The following is an 18,178-nucleotide window of genomic DNA, read 5'->3' as shown; positions in this document are numbered from 1 at the left end:
AGTTTTCCTCTCGCGGAAGTGATTTACCGTGCGCAAGCATCATTTGTATGCCCAGTAATTTTTGGCATTGATTTGCCATCATACTAATGGCAGTGAACGTTGTGGCATGATTTGTCTAAAAGGGAGAGTGTCAAGGTGAACTTGCTTAGCAGGTTGCAACTTGTTGTAGTGCAACACTTCCATAGTTGCTACCTACAGCATAATAAAATGTATTTATTTTATCACACTAATTATTCCTTTCCTCATTAGTTGTAGTGCAGAAGTTATAGTTATGCATTTTTTTTTTTTATTTTTTTTTTTTTTATGAAATCAGAATTGCAATTTACATGTTTCTTTTCTTAAAGCATGTTACAGTGTCAGTTTCCAAATGATAGAATCCTTAAAATTAGCATTGGTTGACTTTTTAATCGCTACACTAACTAATGTTTTCACGCATTTATGCATCTAAGCCCTTCAGCTATAATACGTCATAGTATCTTTATACCATTGTCAAAAACCTGCCTGTGCAGGCCCTGTCAACATCATGAAAAAAAATGCTATCACTGTAATAACAGACCACAGGCACTTACTCTGAAAAGATATGTTAAAGAAAACTTATTTCAAAGTGCTCATACTATAGGATATACAATAGGATATTCCTGAAATGTAACTGAAATGTCTTATTTATACAAACAATGTAAAACGATGTGTGATTTGCTGGCTTTTGTTCAGGACTGTGACTCCAGAAGACAAATCGTTTGCCTTGGGAATTCAGTTCATGCTGTTTCGAGTACTTGGTAAGCAAAAGAAGTTGTTCATGCAGAACAGACACATGTCATATTTTAACAGAAACATGTTACAACCAAAACCTGGTATGAGGGTACTGAGTTAGTGAAAAAAAAATCTAAAGCAAGAATATCAAAGCATGATAGTAACAATTTCAGGCAGTAGTACTGGAAGCCTTGGTACACCATTTCACACGCATGCTTAGCCATGGTGCTCATGTGCTTAAAACAGGTTTAAATCTGGTCTGCACTTGAACTATGTCTAATCTATTAAAAAGGCAAAATCTTGGTGAAATTGAAGTGTTTCGAAATGTTTTCGGGCATATTCAGACCTGCCCTGTTTAGCTTAGTGTTATCTGTCTTTGTTTATACAACAAGTTTTCCCAGTATTGTGAAAGCTGCAGTGATAACTTAAACATAAAACATCATAACATATTTCATGTCATTACCAGGAATAGGTGTGTTAAGACAATATTTGAGTTTTTCAGTTATGGGTCTTGTAGTCATTTTGTGGTGCTTTATGTAACTCGTCTAGTAATGTCTACTAGTAGTAAAGTCTAGTAATGTTTTGTTAAAAGATATATTAACAAGGAACTTTAATTTCCTGACAGCATTCCTTCCAGCTCCAGTTCTGTATGGCCGTGCCATCGATACCGCATGCATTTTGTGGGGAAAGAAATGCAATAAGACAACATCATGTAGCTACTACGATTTAGATCTTTTCAGACACAGGTAAAAGTCAAAATTAATCTGCTATGAAAAGTAGAGTGTGGCTTATATTGTATGTATTACTATGGATTTTATAACAAAAGAAATAATATCATTCCTTAAAAAACAAAAAACAAGTGCTGGTCTTAATTGGTTCAACTGGTCTAGTTGGCCTCCCATCTGGCCAAGGTTGGAAAAGTGTCTCCCTGTCTGCCCTAAGGAAACAGTTGAAGTGATCGTGCCAGTGCATGCACACACACACACACACACACACACACACACAAAAAACATAATTGCTAACTTGACAGCACAGTTGGTACTTTATCAAAAAGTAGACTCCTGAAGAGTGTTTTTGAAGCTTAAAGTGTGCAAAGCAGGGTATCGCCATTTTGGCAGCACGTCACCGCACGACTCTCCCGGACAATTGAAAATGGGCAAAAAGGCGGGAGCTGGTTACTGAAGCTTCGCCCACCTAGCTTGACAGTGGTGACAGCACGGGCAATCCACCTGTCACTCAAGTGACCACCCCCTTAATTATGCATAACTTTAAGGCTTAAAATAATTTAAACGGATGGGTTATAAAAAAATTCACCCACCTTGTGTCATGAAAGGGTCAGTTGTCATGAAATACAAAATTAACTATATAGACCAAACTCATTTTTGCACCAGGCTGTAAACGCACTCGGTTACGAATGCAACCTTGGTTCCCTGAGATATGAAACAAGTACTGCGTATGGGGAAAAGCTCCTTTTTTCCTCGATACTGAAGCCGTTTTTCAATAACGCAGTGCAACTGCACTGCCATTGGTTTAATCTGTAAACTTTTTAAGACCAATGACAGCGCTGCAGCACGCCAAAGCCCGCCAAAATGGGAGGGGCGAACAGCTATATAAGCAGGCAAATCACCAAAGGAAATCAGGTCATATGACTGAAGCAACGACACTGAAGCCGTAGCCTTGTGGCACGGCATAAAACGCAGTACTCGTTCCGTATCTCAGGGAACCGAGGTTACGTTTGTAACCGAGTACATTCCCTTACAATACTTCACTCATACTGCGTATGGGGAACGAATTCAACCGCGCCGTGCCACTGTAGGGAACGACAAGACTTATCTTGAACACCTTGAGGGCCAGGGATAAGTGAGAGCCTGGATCTGTCGATCCCTTGACGCTACACTGCTAAGAGGGAGCTAGCTCCCTGGAGGTGGCATGAAGGCGGAGTCTGATAAAGGCCGTCGTATCAAACCCAAAGAACCTGAGCGTGCAAGGTCGGGATGTCCAAGTTATAGAATCTGACAAAAGGGAACGGCAAGGACCAGCCGGCCGCCTCACAGATGCGCTATACCATGCCCATGAAGAGGCCATCCCGCTAGTGGAGTGGGCTCCTATTCCTATGGTGAACTCAAGGCCCATAGAGGAGTAGCATAGAGCAACAGCGTCGACTATCCAACGCAAGAGCCGTTGCTTTGAGACCGAAGACCCCTTGGTGTGGCCACCAAAGCAGACAAAACGCTGGTCAGACTGCCTGAACGGCTGTGACTGCTCAATATTTATCCCCAAAGCCCTGACTGGGCAGAGTAAATCCAGCTCTCGCTCACCTGACATCGGAGACAGAGCTGAGAGGGAAATTACCTGTGCTCTGAATGGCTTCAAGAGCATTTAAGGGACGTAGCCAAGCCTGTTTTAATATGACCTTTGAGTTATTGGGCCCAAACTCAAGGCATGCAGGGCTCACCGAGAGGGCTTGCAAATCGCCAACAAGGCGGTATCTGTACTTTACTGGAGTATTATTTTTTTCTCCTACTTCCACTTTTACTTCGGTACATATTTTCGCTGAGTTTAATACTTTTACTCCGATATTTTTTTTATGTGCTGCATCGTTACTCGTTACAATTATAATAATGTTACGAATCATTCCATTACAAACCACTGCCAGAACTGTAGATGGCAGATTTGATGAAGCTGGCACATCATTGAGCGAAACAAGCGATTAAGAAGACTGCGCATGCTGACTGAACTGCTGTGAAGAGAGAAATGAACACCGAGCCGAACCAGATAATGACTCGTTCACGAGTCAAGAACCGGTTGCATCGGTTCTCGGATGACCAGTAACGTTAGTTCTTTCTGACAGTTCGATTCAATAAACCAGTTGAAGAAAACAGTTCACCGATTCTTTTGCGCTCGATGCAATGGCGTCATTGGCGTTGACTGCACCTGGGCTCATAACATTAACACAGAATCAGTTCAGAATCAATCACCAAAAGAATCAGTTCGGTTCAGACGCTCTGTGTGTCGGTTTGCTTCACGCTAAATCACACATGCGCAGTATCATCAGCTCATCGGTTCACGAATCGGACGCGTCTGACAGAAACGGTTCTTGACTCGTGAACGAGTCATTATCTGGCTCGGCTCGGTGTCCATCTTCAGTTCTCTCTTCACAGCAGTTCAGTCAGTGTACTGTATGAGTCAATGAATTACTCCGGGATATTGGTTTGTTTTAACTCAGAGGGAGTGTCAGACACATTAAACAAGTTAACAGCTTAATTCATCTGTGGATTAATGCGTATTGGAGACGCGAACTGTTTAAAACGATTCAATTTGATTTGGTGGACTGTTTCAAAAAGATCCGGTTACATCGAATGATTCGTTCGCGAACCAGATATCACAAACTGCTTTGTTTTTAACTGTCTTACAACAGACACGGAACAGAAGACAATGCTGAATAAAGTCGTAGTTTTTGCTATTTTTGGACCAAAATGTATTTTCGATGCTTCAAAAAATTCTAAATGACCCTCTGATGTCTTACGGGTTTGAAACAACATGAGGGTAAGTTATTAATGACATCATTTTGCAAATTGGGCTAACTAACCCTAGTAACTGTTTTTTGTTTACAAGAAGTTACAGTCAAAGGAATTGTGATTGTCCTTTAGGTTAATCATTTGAAATAGTAAAAACAATATGTTCAAACTTTTGACTACTTTCTTTAATAGCTACATAACACAATACTTCTACTTTTACTTTCAGTACTTGAGTAGTAAATTTTGAAAAAGACTACTTGCAATACTTAAGTACAAAAAATGTTGAATACTTTAGTACTTCTACTTAAGTGTGGTGCTTAAAGAGCACTTCAACTTCTACTCAAGTCACTTTTTTGATAGAGCACTTGTACTTTTACTCAAGTATGGGTCTCTAGTACTTTATACATCTCTGGGGAACGGTGAGGGGACGCGGGGTTTTCAAACACCTAGAACCTCTCAGGAAACACACAATGAGGCTGTTTCGACCCACTGATTGGCCAGCGAAAGGAGCATGAAATGCTGTGTTGGCTGCTATGTACACCTTGAGTATGGAAAGGGTGAGACCCTTGTCTAGACGCTCTTGGAGAAATGACAGTATCGGAGATACGTCACACTCAACAGGGTCTTCGTTTCGTGCTGAGCACCAGTCAAAACTGGGGAGGTGGAAGCCATCAGCCCTAGCATCCTCGGAAAGAACTCCACAGGGAAATAGGCTTTGTTCCTGGTGGAGGCCATGAGCTGCTGAAGTACCAGAGCGAGTTCTGGTGATATGACCACCCTCATATGGACTGTGTCAAAAACCGCTCCCAGGAACCTAATGAAGTGAGCTCTTGGTAAAATTGACCCTGAGTCCTAGGCACTCTGAGTGGCTCAGGAACATGGATCTGTGGAGGTCTAGCTCGGTTCGCGACTGGGCTAGAATGAGTCAGTCATCGAGATTCAGAATGCGGATTCCCATCTGTCTCAGAGGGGAAAGCACCTCGTTCATGCACTTTGTGAAAGTGCGAGGAGCTAGAGACAGCCCAAAGGGAAGGACTGTATATTGGTAAGCCACAGCCTCGAACGCAAATCTAAAGAATCGTCTTCGATGGGGGGCTATCTGGATGTCAAGTCAAGTCTAGTCACCTTTATTTATATAGCCCTGTAAACAAAATACATTGCGTTAAAGCAACTGAACAACATTCATTAGGAAAACAGTGTGTCAATAATGCAAAACAGTTAAAGGCAGTTCATCATTGAATTCAGTGATGTCATCTCTGTTCAGTTTAATAGTGTCTGTGCATTTATTTGCAATCAAGTCAATGATAGCGCTGTAGATGAAGTGACCCCAACTAAGCAAGCTAGAGGCGACGGCGGCAAGGAACCGAAACTCCATTGGTGACAGAATGGAGAAAAAAACCTTGGGAGAAACAAGGCTCAGTTGGGGGGCCAGTTGTCCTCTGACCAGATGAAACCAGCAGTTCAATTCCAGGCTGCAGCAAAGTCAGATTGTGCAGAAGAATCATCTGTTTCTTGTGGTCTTTTCCTGGTGGTCGACTGGGACAAAAAAAAAAGTATGTGTAAGTAAATGTAATTTGAAAGTAAGCGTCTTTCAGGTCCAGGGAGAAGAACCAGTCCTCAGGGCAAATCTGCGTGATGATCTGCTTCAATGTCAACATCCTGAACTTCCATTTCATGAGGGAGAGGTTTAGGAGTCTGAGGTCTAAGATGGGTCCGAGACCACCATCTTTCTTGGGGACAAGGAAAAATGGCTGTAGAACCTCGAACCACTTTCTGAGGGAGGAACTATTTCTATAGCTCCCTTCCTTAACAGCGTCATCACTTTGGTGCGGAGGACCTGAGCGTTGTCTGGCTCTACCAAAGTGGGAATCACCCCACAGAAACACGGGCGTCTTCCGGCAAACTGCAGTGAGTAGCCGTGTTTTATTATCCCCAACACCCACTTGGATTCTCTGGAAATGGCCTGCCAGGCCTCGGCCTACATGACAAGAGGCTGGATAGCATCAGATGGCAGGCCGCTGGTTAGGGGCCTGAACACTGATGAGTGTGGAGGAGGAAAAATGCTCTTTTTGAAAATGTGAAACATTTATTGCGTTTGCCATAATAACGTCACTTTGCATGGATGCAACAATAGTGGGCCCAGGTCACAAATCAGGCAAGCGAGAGAGTTTCTGGGGTGGTCCGGCCGCGGCGGGACTTTGCCCCTTCCTCTTTCTTCCCCCACACTCAGGAGGATTCCAGCACAATCCTTTGCCAGGGGCCCTGATGTCTAGGTGGTTTAGCACGCTTAGCGAGCTGGGTGTTGCTCCCTTGGGGGTGCCATCTGGGGGAAAGAAAGAGTAAGCTTGTTCTGGTGCTGAGTCGGCACAGTCGGAGTGGGGCGACTCGAGGCAGAGCTAGACAATTTAGGCAGGAGGTGTCGCATGGCCTGGGACGACTTCTGTGCTGCAGTGAAACACTCTCTAAATCCCTTTACGGCTGGCCCGAAGAGACCGGACAGAGAGACTGGGGCATTGAGAAAGGCCACTTTGTTGCCCTCCTTTATTTCTGTCAGGTTGAGCCAATGGTGGCGCTCCAGCACAACCAAGTTGGCCATATATCGTCCAATGGCCTGGGCCGTGGTTTTTGTGGTGCACAGGGCCAAATCGCGCTGGCGCTGTGGAGGTCATGAAAAGCAGGTTCATTAAGGCTAGACTCATCCAGGGAAATGGAGAAGCTTTACCTGGAACACTTGCAATATGGCCATGGTGTGCAGTGCTGAAGCGGCTTGGCCCGCAGAAGTGTAGGTGAGCAGCCACGGCCTCATCTAGGGGCAGCAATTGCTCATAGCCCTTCTTCTGAGAGCCGTCTACTGGGGTGAGAGATGTTGAGGAAGTGCGAAGGCGGGCTGAGTAGGCGGCATGCCACGACTTGGTCAGCTCGTCATGAACCTCAGGGAAGAATGGGACAGAGCGCTGGTGCGCGTCGGCTCTTCAGGGAGGGCCCACTCCAGATGGAGTTCCTCGACGGCTTTGGAAAGATCATCAGGCGGCTCGTTCTCCAATCCACCGAAAGAGACGAGGTCGCTCGCTTTAGCCGAAGGATGCTAAGTGGCCAGTCGATGAATTACAGTTTTAGTCACTTCATGAGAGAGAGTGGGAGGTTGCCGCTCGGTACAAATACATGTATTGTTCCACCCCTAGTGCCTAGCCATATCGGCCTAGAAAATCACAACTTTTAATTTTCCGTCGGTCCTAGTACACAATATAACTACAGAAGAGTCCAGTTTTAAACAGGAAAAATATTGAAACTCTTTGGTCATTTTTGAGCGAGATGCTAACGGTCTAATCAGATTCAATGATCTATGCTAAGCTAAGCTTAATTGTTACCGCCAGACCTGGATATCGGCTGAATGGATAAGAAAATGATAAAACTCAGCTGTTTAACTTTAGGGGAGTTGGAAAATAAACCTATTGTGTTGCTTTAAGCTCTTTTTTCAGCAGGGTGAACTAACATATGTTAAATATTTTTTTGTTACACAGATTCCTGGGACTTCAAATTTTCTTTATTTTTGGTGGTTTTGTCTGTTTTTTCCTGTCTTTTATGGTGCTAAGAAGAACATATTCAACGCAGGAACAGAATGAGATAATCAGCAATCAGACCAAAAGTGAAAGTTCCCAGGAAATGAAAGATTCCAAACAGATGTTGAACAATTCAGATAGACACTGCAATACACAAAAGAGCCTCAGAGAGTAAAGTCCGTAGTTAATTTAATTATGGGAATTTCTTTTTGTGGGGTGAAAGTTAGGAAGTTTCTTAGTAGTAAGTGCAACTACTCAAATAGGCTAAGTTTGACACGGGGTGAAACCAGACTGTGACTAATTTCTACAAACAGCTGCCAATAGCCAAACATATAAATGCAAAGAAATAACGTACACTTTAAAATACATGATATTGTTTATGTATTATCTCTGCCAGTAAGCCTGAAATATTTCTTTACTTCTCCTTGGAGTTTATATATTTTGTCTGTGAGCACTCAGTTATATGCTAAAAATGTGAAAATGTGAGTAGCGTTATTTGAACTCGCTATTTAGTGTAGACAAGGAGCCATGTTGATATAAATAGACCTTCTGTTGTGGTGCGACTTCCGTGGTGATTATTTTTTATTTTCATTTTTGTTTATTGTGATGTGTTTATGAAAAGTTTGTAAGTCATTTTGTAGTGCACACACACACACACACACACACACACACACACACATATATATATATATATATATATATATATTTTTTTTTTTTTTTTTTAATTTTTTTTTTGGTTGTTGTGGATGTAATGTGTTTGATCTGTTTACATTTCATGGTGTAAGAAAGATCTATTCATATTGGTGCATCTGAAGCTTTTATATGAATTATATTGTACTATAGCACATTTATGAATTGGTTCATCTGAAGCTTTTATATGAATTATATTGTACTATGGCACATTTATGAATAACCAGTCATGTGGCATGTAACTTCACATAAATATACTGTACGTGTTTAATCAACTAAGATTTTATATTACTTTTATATGTTGTACTCCATCTCATTTATCTATGTTTTGTTGAAACAAAAATACAAATTTCATATTTCAGAAATGGCTTGTTTGATGTGTTTTGATTGAATTAAATGCTGTGTACAATGCCCTACATACTTACAGGTCAAATAATCATAAGTAAAATAATCAAAATATTACAGTATATAAATATATATAAACAGTCTTTAATCCAAGAAACACAGGATACATCCAACACTGGAAATGGCAGAAAATAAATGAAAATAACAAGTTGACCCAACCGAGACACACTATAACTTAAATAAATAGACAGGGACATGAGTATAATTAACTAAACACAGCTGAACTAATCAGGGACCTTATTGGAAACAGGAAGGACCAAATTGGGAAATACAGGAACAGAAACTGGCAAAACTCAACACGGAACAGCCCAGAATCCTGACAGAGGTGGGGAATGTGTTATACTCCTTACCAAATAGCAATAGGTGTAACAGCGTTGGGATGAGTTGTATTATCTCAAGTTGCTTGAGTACCACTTATTTCTGCCACTTCTCTTAGTATGAGAGAGTCCCACATGTCTGGCTTAATTTATACAACTTCTATCTGATGCTTCATCTTTCACTTTCCTAATTTATCTCCAGGTTACATTATGTCCTGCAGAGTTTAGCTCCAAATTGCCTCAATACACCTGCCTGTAACTTTCAAGTATTCCTAGCAAGACCTTAATTAGCTAGTTCAGGTGTTTGATCAGGGTTTAGCTTAACTTGGACCAAACTTGGTAACCCCTGCTCATGCTTATTACATGGGCTGATAAAGAGGAAGAGTAACACAACTTGAGTGGATATCTCACTGTGGCTCAGTGCCATATGCTAATAAAATCCCCACAAGTCCTAGAAAATTTCACCTCTTTTAGATATCTCTCCTCTCATACTGTGTGTAAGTGGTTGGATTTAAAAAAAAAAAAAAAAAAATATATATATATATATATATATATATATAAATATATATATATATATATATATATATATATATATATATATATATATATATATATATTACATATTACATATAATATAAGCAATATAAAAATAATGACCTCTTTGGTAAAATCAATTCAATATTGCAACATACGGTATCTTGGTTTGATCTGGTTAAATATTTTAACTTTGCCTGTAGGGCTAAATTGAGCAACATATCTTGGTTGGCTTGTTTAACCCAGCCCTTGCTAGACTTGTTTAATCAAATGTCCTGCCCTATATTTACACAGTTTTGAGGCTGAAATCTAACTTCAGAGGGTTGGTTTTAATATATTTTAGTTTATTTTAGGAAAGGCATCCTTCTGTTTTTTACGGAAGCAGCGATAAACTGTTATTCAGCTTAAACTGCACTTAATCACTTCAACATTCCATAACTGTGCTTCTGCTCAGTTGGATGAGAGCCAGGACAGTAAGAACACAAGAATAACTGTGTCCACTTTCACAGCTGCTGACCTATGTTGAACTTTTGCTGCACAAAAACTGGTATTCAAATACTTGGAGAGATGAGGAGAATGGGGGATGGACAATAATGACTTCCTGTGATCATTCCAAGCACAGACTTTTTTTTAAATTTTTTTATCTTAATGTCATCTGCTGCTGAAGTTCCCATTTATGGCTGTGAGTAGTGCAGATACTTGTATGGCTAAACTAGATGAAAACATAGTGATTAAGATAACAGACAACAAGGTAGACATTCAGTTTATTTTGAGATCTTCCCTGAAATGCATGTTTGGAATTCATGCATTTATCTGTTTGCCTAAAATGGTCTGATATCCCTTCAAAATTAATTTAAGCATGTCAGAGCATAACGAACACAAAGCCTTTCCTCACACATACAGGTGCCTCTCAATGAATTAGAATGTCATGGAAAAGTTCATTTATTTCAGTAATTCAACTCAAATTGTGAAACTTGTGTATTAAATAAATTCAATGCACACAGATTGAAGTAGTTTAAGTCTTTGGCTCTTTTCATTGTGATGATTTAGGCTCACATTTAACAAAAACCCACCAATTCACAATCTTAACAAATTCGAATACTTCATAAGACCTATATAAAAATAAAAAAAATGTAAAAAAAAATTTGTGATTTGTTGGCCATCTGGAAAGTATGTTCATTTACTGTACATGTACTCAATAATCGGTAGGGGCTCCTTTTGCTATAATTACTGCCTCATTTCGGCGTGGCATGGAGGTGATCAGTTTGTGGCACAGCTGAGGTGGTATGGAAGCACAGGTTTCTTTTACAGTGGCCTTCAGCTCTTCTGCATTGTTTGGTCTCTTGTAAGGGAAACTCAATTTAGCTCAAAGGTTTCATGGCGGATCACTGAAACGCCCAGTTAAAAAATTCATTATACAAAATTCATTGAACGAGCCGTAGGCCTAAAACAAAAAATCTGCACTGCATCTTTCTTTCTTTCTTTCTTTCTTTCTTTTGATTTATTTCAGACATGTCAATAAGTTCCTACACTTTGTTTCTATCACATACAGCCAGTCTATAACTCCCACATGAGATTGAGCGCATAAACACATACAGTATGTGCATCGAAACCCACATCCATATCCATATGAACATACATGTATATATCGACACATACCCTCACCTAGGTGCATACATACATACCCCTATACATATACACATATACGGGTACATATACATACCTAAATGCATATAGAAACGCTTACATATATACACAAACGCATACATATGCACACCATCAAATAAACACTAACACTCTGTAACATGTCTGAAAAGGTGTTGGAAGAAGTAAAAACACTTATTTAATCCTACCCCCTCTCCAGTATTCAAAACTTGCATTTGCAATAATCATCCTGTTTCCAAAATAATAACAATAATAATAATAATAATAAACAAATAAATAAAAGAAAATTTATATAATCATATATCAACAGAAGGTAATCTAATATTATTGTTATAGTCAATTCTAGAGCCTTGACTTCAAATCCTTCATTCCAAATATTCATACCCAAAGTATAGTGAAAATACTATTTAATTAGCACAGTAACAAGATCGGCAGTTTAAGACATTGGGCCCTATTTTAACAATCTAAACGCAAAGTGTAATCTGCGCGGCGCAGGTGCACTCAGGGTGTGTCCAAATCCACTTTTGCTATATTAACAACGTAAAAACGATGCCGGGGCGCATTGTCTAAATGGGTCCCTATTCTCTTAATGAGTAATGGGTGTTTTTTGGGCATAGCATGCAATAAACCAATCAGAGTCTCACCTTCCATTCCCTTTAAGAGCCAGTTGCGCTCGTGTTATGACGGATTTGATATTTACACGTGGCATTTGGCAAACGCAAAGACAGAACGCGTCTCAGAGATGAAACGGAGCTGCTCGTCTGCGCCATAGACACAAATGGATTGGCTAATTAAACGACGTGGAGCTGGAAGGGAAAATGTGAACGGTGCCGGACTGAAACTAGCAAACACACTTGCACTGCGCCATGCGTCGCATTGCACCAGGTGTATTATAGGGCCCAATAACTTGTAAGCACAAAACGCAAGATACTACTCTTTTCAATATGAATAAAAGTTTAATAGATAAATCTAAGACATATAAATTAATCTAACAAATAAGCATACGCACTCACACATTCACACAAGTTGCAGGAAGAGAGAAAGTTAGGGAAGAATGAGTTTAAGAGAATGAAAATGTGTAATCCCAAGTTTACAGCAACATGTGAAATTGCATAAACATGAATAGCCATCAATCACTTAATTAACCCTCGCATTGAGTTCCTCAATGAGGTAAAAATTAAATTAGATACAACAGTACAGATGAGAGTCTGGAGGTAAAGTTACTTGCATTGCCTGTGTAAAGGGGGTCCCCTTTGTTGTCAATGAAAAATGGGTTTTCCCGAGGTTGATGATTGGCTGGAAGTTCAGTAGTTGTTGGAGTGACGTCTTGGGAAGTCTGTGGTTGGGCGTTGTCTCACGATGCAGAGTTGTGGGCTAGTTGAACGGGCACTCGAGGTCAGACTCTGAGACACGGCATTACAAAACTTAACTCAGAACATGAAACTCTCAACGAAAAAAAAAAGAAACTAAAGTAAAAGAACAGAAGTCAAGTTTGGCGGGGCGGTGGTGTTTCTTCTCATCGTAGCTAAGTAGCAGCAGGCGTACGGAATCCGAAGCTCACTGGAACCGCACTCAAAGAATGCTAACAGTGATGACTAAAAGCATGACTAAAAGCAAGAGCTAAAAAGCAAAAGCTAACAGCAGGCTAAGAGGTGGCATGACTGATAGCAAAAGCTAAGAAGCAAACGCTAAAATCAGGCATTTGACAAAAAAAACTGATGGTCAGAAACGTTTCAAGCAAACAGATTCAAACACCTACATACTAAACATGAATATGAAACCTTAAGCTATCCAATAGTTATTAAAATAAATACACAATAAGTGATTATAAACATATTATTCAAATGTGTGGGTTACATATAAATGAATATGGAGTTAACTCCTTTACGTGCAAGCATCGCCAACGGCCCCAGTTTATTAGTTTATTATTGTTTCAATTTCACAGCACGTTAAACATCACTCTCTTTCTTACTTGATCTGGACAAACTGTGCATCAATTGAAAGTTTAAAGACTCTAGCTTCAATATTTGACCAATGTTTTGTTAACAGTTATTTAGTAATTTATTTCAGGAGTGCAAAATAATAAATCCGTATTACACCACATTTTGAATAGAAATTCACCACTCATTCCTATTCAGTGACGTCTGCAGCGTTTTATTTGTGTTCACACAAACTCACTGAACAGCATCAATAAGGATTTATAGACCAAAGATGCATATCCGTGGAGATATATGGATACAGTTACTGATGTTTACTTCAAATTTCTTCAGACAGAATCATCTTTTCTATTCATTTTCCCCTTATTTACGCGATCTTATGATAAACAGCCTCTCCTAGAGCTGTCTCTGTCTGTTTGCTTTCATGTACTCGAGCTGTGACCCAGTCAGACTTTGATTGGACGTTCGGCTAGTCAATCTGACAGTCCCAAAACCGGACTACGTCAGATTGTGTTACATGGTTCGAGAACACTTCCTGGTTCATATCTGCTCGCAACAAAACTGAAACACCTCTGTACACACGAAATATCCCAATAATAAACCCGCGATTATGATAGAAAAGCTTGGTATGAGATTTTCTTGAGATCTGGGGCATTTTATAAAAAATGTAAAAAAAAAATGTACATCGGAAATGCTAACTTGTGCATTGACGAAAAGGCTATAAATAACATTTTTTTTACAATAGTAAACGACCAAATTCCACCCGTGATCGCAAAAGGATGTTATTACAAACACTCGATTGGGGTTTAAAGTGAGTTTTGAGTAAAAGTGTACTAATAATTGAATAAATTGTCTGATGTAGCTTGATGCTAACGTTAGCTCCAATGCTACTAATAGCAGGTTCATTTCTTCTTCATAATGCATTTCTGTCACAATAATTCATGTAAGGTCGTAAGAAAATGTTTTGTTGTATTTTTATAGTAAGACTTTTGATAAATAAGGGCTAAATGCATACTGAGACTAAGTGAGATAGCAGTTTAGTGGATTGTAAAGCTTGAAATAACCACGACAAAGGCTAATAAAGGTGCAATAAAAGCAAAAGAATAATGATAAAAGAATAATGCGGATAATGTGTCATACCTGGCGGAGGTGTGAAAGACTTGTTTCGTTAGAACAATAGAATCATGAATGGGGAGTTTTAAGAGACAAAAACACAGAAAAAGCACACAGGAGTGTTTGCATGTGATGACAAGTGTCATAAATCAATCAGTGTTACAGAGATGACAAGTGTCATAAATCAATCAGATTAGCCTTCTCTAAAAACACACAGGACATGGCCTTAGAAAATATTTAATAAAATTCACAGTTTTACAGATTCGATTATGAAATTTCTAATGAAGGTTTGGAAGACTTGTAACTTTAGCTACACTGTATTTCTAAACTCATGTTTGAGCTTATATATCATATCATATTATCATAACAGTCTGAGTGATTCTGATTCTTGTACAGTAAACTTTGAAGTGTCAGCTTTGTGAAAATTTTTTGATTATGTATCTAGTCAGAAAGAATCATGAGCAGAAACATTTTTATTTTGGGTATGTCATTTCTGTCTCCATGCCAAAAAAACATCAATCTTGATTACTTGTTACTTTTCTGTGAAAGAGTTGGTTGGTTTGTGGACTTGCTTCTGAATTGTGGCACTAGGAATTGATTTACAACATCATGTTGCCTTTCTGAGGAGTTTGGCTCCTCATGTTTCAACCATGGTCTGATCGAATCTTTCATTTGTCAAATCCTGCTGGAAAATGAAATCAGCATCTAAAAATGCTGGTCAGCAGAAGGAAGCATGAAGTGCTACAAAATTCCTTGGTAAATGGGTGCAGGGACTTTGATTTCCAAAAAAAAACCAAAGTGGACCAACACCAGCAGATGATATTGCACCCCAAATCATCACAGACTGTGGAAATTTAACACTGGACTTCAAGCAACTTGGGCTATGAGCTTCTCCACCCTTCCTCCAGGCTCTATGACCTTGGTTTCCAAATGAAATACAAAACTTGCTCTTATCTGAAAGAGGACTTTGGACCACTGGGCAACAGTCCAGTTCTTCTTTTCCGTAGCCCACGTAAGACGCCTCAAGAGTGGCTCAACAAAGGAATACGACAACTGTATCCAAATTCCTTGACATATCTGTGTGTGGTGGCTCTTGATGCCTCGACTCCAGCATCAGTCCATTCCTTTTAAAGTTCACTCAAATTCTTGAATCGATTTCGCTTGACAATCCTTGACAAGGCTGCAGGTCTCTCGATTGGTTGTGCATCTTTTTTTTTCACTCAGCTTTCTGTTAACATGCTTGGATACAGCACTCCGTCAACAGCCAGCTTTTTTGACAATGAATGTTTGTGGCTCTTTGTTAAGGATGTCAATGATTGTCTTCTGGACAACTTTCAGATCAGCAGTCTTCCCCATGATTGTGTAGAACCAAACTGAGAGACCATTTTGAAGGCTCAGGAAGCCTTTGCAGGTGTTTTAAATTGATCAGTTGATTGGCATGTCACCATATTCTAATTTGTTGAGATAGTGAATTGGTGGTTTTTCTGTTAAATGTGAGCCAAATCATCAGAATTAAAAGAACCAAAGACTTAAACTACTTCAATCTGTGTGCATTAAATTTATTTAATACCTGAGTTTCACAATTTTAGTTGAATTACTGAAATAAATGATTTTTGTTCATGACATTCTAATTTATTGAGAAGCACCTGTAGATAAATAAATCACAAACAAGTATAAGGTTGCCACCTTCAATACAGAAAAATAAGGGACGCCTGGGGGCACCCCTCGTGGCCACGATGACCAAAGGTCTGATGACGTGCCAGTAGTGGTAAATCACAACTTAAAACATGTTTTCATTAAAAAATATTAATTGCTAATGAACTTTAGTAATTGTATAAGGTGGCGTGAACACTGATTTTTGATAAAATATCTGACATTGTTTGCATACACTTTGTAAAACTATTCAAACAGTGAAACCACATAATAAATAATCGATCTACAAACATTTCTAAATTCATGTAAAACACACAATTTTTATTATTATTATTATTAGTAAGATAATCTATTTTATATAGTCTATTGTTAATTCTACAGTAAATAATTTAAATTAGTTAAATATACCTCTCTTGTCTCTTATTAAAATAATGCTTATGTGTCCGACTCTACACCTTAACTGTAATAAACAAATCGGTAACACTTTAAGATAAGGTTCATTAGTTAACTACATTAATTAACATTAACTAATAATGAACTGCACTTATACAGAAATTGTTCGTTTTTGTTCATGTTAATTTCCACATTTAATAATACTTTATAATCGTGTTAATATTAGTTAGTTCGCTGTGAACTATCATGAACAAACAATGAACAGCTTTATTTCTATTAACTAACATTAACAAAGATTAATAAATACTGTAACAAATGTATTACTTACTCATTGTTAGTTCATGTTAGTTAATACACTAATTTATATAAATAAATATATATATATAAATATAAATATAAATATAAATATAATCTAATTATGACTTTGTGTACTAGCTTGCCTATTTTCCTGATGTGTAGCTGTGTGTGTAATGTTTCTCATGTTAAAATACATATCCACCCAAAAATTTAGTGGGGGCCCTTGAAAAGTATGAATCTTCCATAAGGGACCTATCCATGGGGGGTTCTGACTTATATAGCAAAGATAAATAATCGTTAAAATATTTAGTTCATACTTTTCAAGGGCCCTAACTAACATTAACCCAAAAATTAATGTGCTGAAAATGTACTCGCCCCCATGTCCATCTAAGATGTACATGTGTTTGTTTCTTCAGTGGAAAAGATTTGGGAACATTTAGCATTGAACTTTCACCCGAATGGATCCTCTGATGTGAATGGGTGCCATCAGAAAGAGAGTTCTAACAGATGATAAATGAAGTGTCACTATAATCACAATAATCAACAAAGTAATCAACACAACTCCAGCCCATGAATTAAAGTCTTGTGAAGTGAAAAGCTCTGTGTAAATAAATAAATCCATCAAGGCTTTTAACTATAAACTTTTCACTTCTGGCCAAAATACCAGTCTAATCCATAATAACTGTTACTTCAGTAAACAGAAAATGCATCCTCTGTTGTTCACTTGCATCAAAATAAACCAACATATTTATTCCGCATAGTTTTGTACACTTAACATGCAATTTTTATTTTTTTATTTTTTTTGAGCCTGGTGATAAGCAGGACTGGACTGGGACAAAACCCTAACCCTAACCCTAACTCGAACCTCTCTAAAGTTTTTGAACAGTTAAGGTTTTTTTAAATAATTCTCTTCTGCTCACCAAACCTGCATTTATTTGATACAAAATACAGCAAAAGAAGTCATATTGTGAAATACTTTTACTATTTAAAATAACTTTTCTATTTTGAGTATATTTTAAAATGTAATTTATTCCTGCGATTTTTAGCATCATTACTCCAGTCACATGATCATTCAGAAATCATTCTAATATTCTGGTTTGCTGCTCAAAAAAAGAAAAAAAAAAAAAAAAAAAAAAGAAAATATGTAATAATATTATTTTGATAACAGTGGAGTGGAATTTTTTCAAGTTTCTTTGATAAATAGAAGCTCAGAAGAACAGCAGTGATCTGAAATATATATTTTTTTGTAACCTTATAAATGTCTTTATTGTCACTTTTGATTAATTTAAAGTATCCTTGCTAAATAAAAGTATTGATTTCTATCATTTCACCCCCCTGAAGAAATA

At 38.4% G+C, this 18,178-nt stretch overlaps 2 protein-coding genes across 2 annotated transcripts in view; both read left to right on the top strand.

Moving 5' to 3' along the window:
- Nucleotides 1-8,883, top strand: part of slco2b1 (solute carrier organic anion transporter family, member 2B1) — a 34,092-nt gene extending 25,209 nt beyond the window's left edge. Inside the window, exons 13-15 of the mRNA XM_052588173.1 lie at nucleotides 712-776; nucleotides 1,376-1,496; nucleotides 7,790-8,883. Coding sequence (XP_052444133.1) covers nucleotides 712-776; nucleotides 1,376-1,496; nucleotides 7,790-8,003 — 400 coding nt within the window. The 3' untranslated portion in view covers nucleotides 8,004-8,883. The remainder of the gene's footprint in view (nucleotides 1-711; nucleotides 777-1,375; nucleotides 1,497-7,789) is intronic.
- LOC127986006 (uncharacterized) overlaps nucleotides 1-18,178 on the top strand; it is a gene marked incomplete at its 5' end in the record, with an annotated part of 403,871 nt that overhangs the window by 186,892 nt on the left and 198,801 nt on the right. The gene's annotated exons all lie outside the window — the stretch shown is intronic.

The sequence above is a fragment of the Carassius gibelio genome, chromosome B21 (assembly GCF_023724105.1).
Source record: "Carassius gibelio isolate Cgi1373 ecotype wild population from Czech Republic chromosome B21, carGib1.2-hapl.c, whole genome shotgun sequence".
Lineage (NCBI taxonomy): Eukaryota > Metazoa > Chordata > Actinopteri > Cypriniformes > Cyprinidae > Carassius > Carassius gibelio.
Note: the sequence above shows the minus strand (reverse complement) of the source record. Positions and strands in the feature narration are given on the sequence as shown.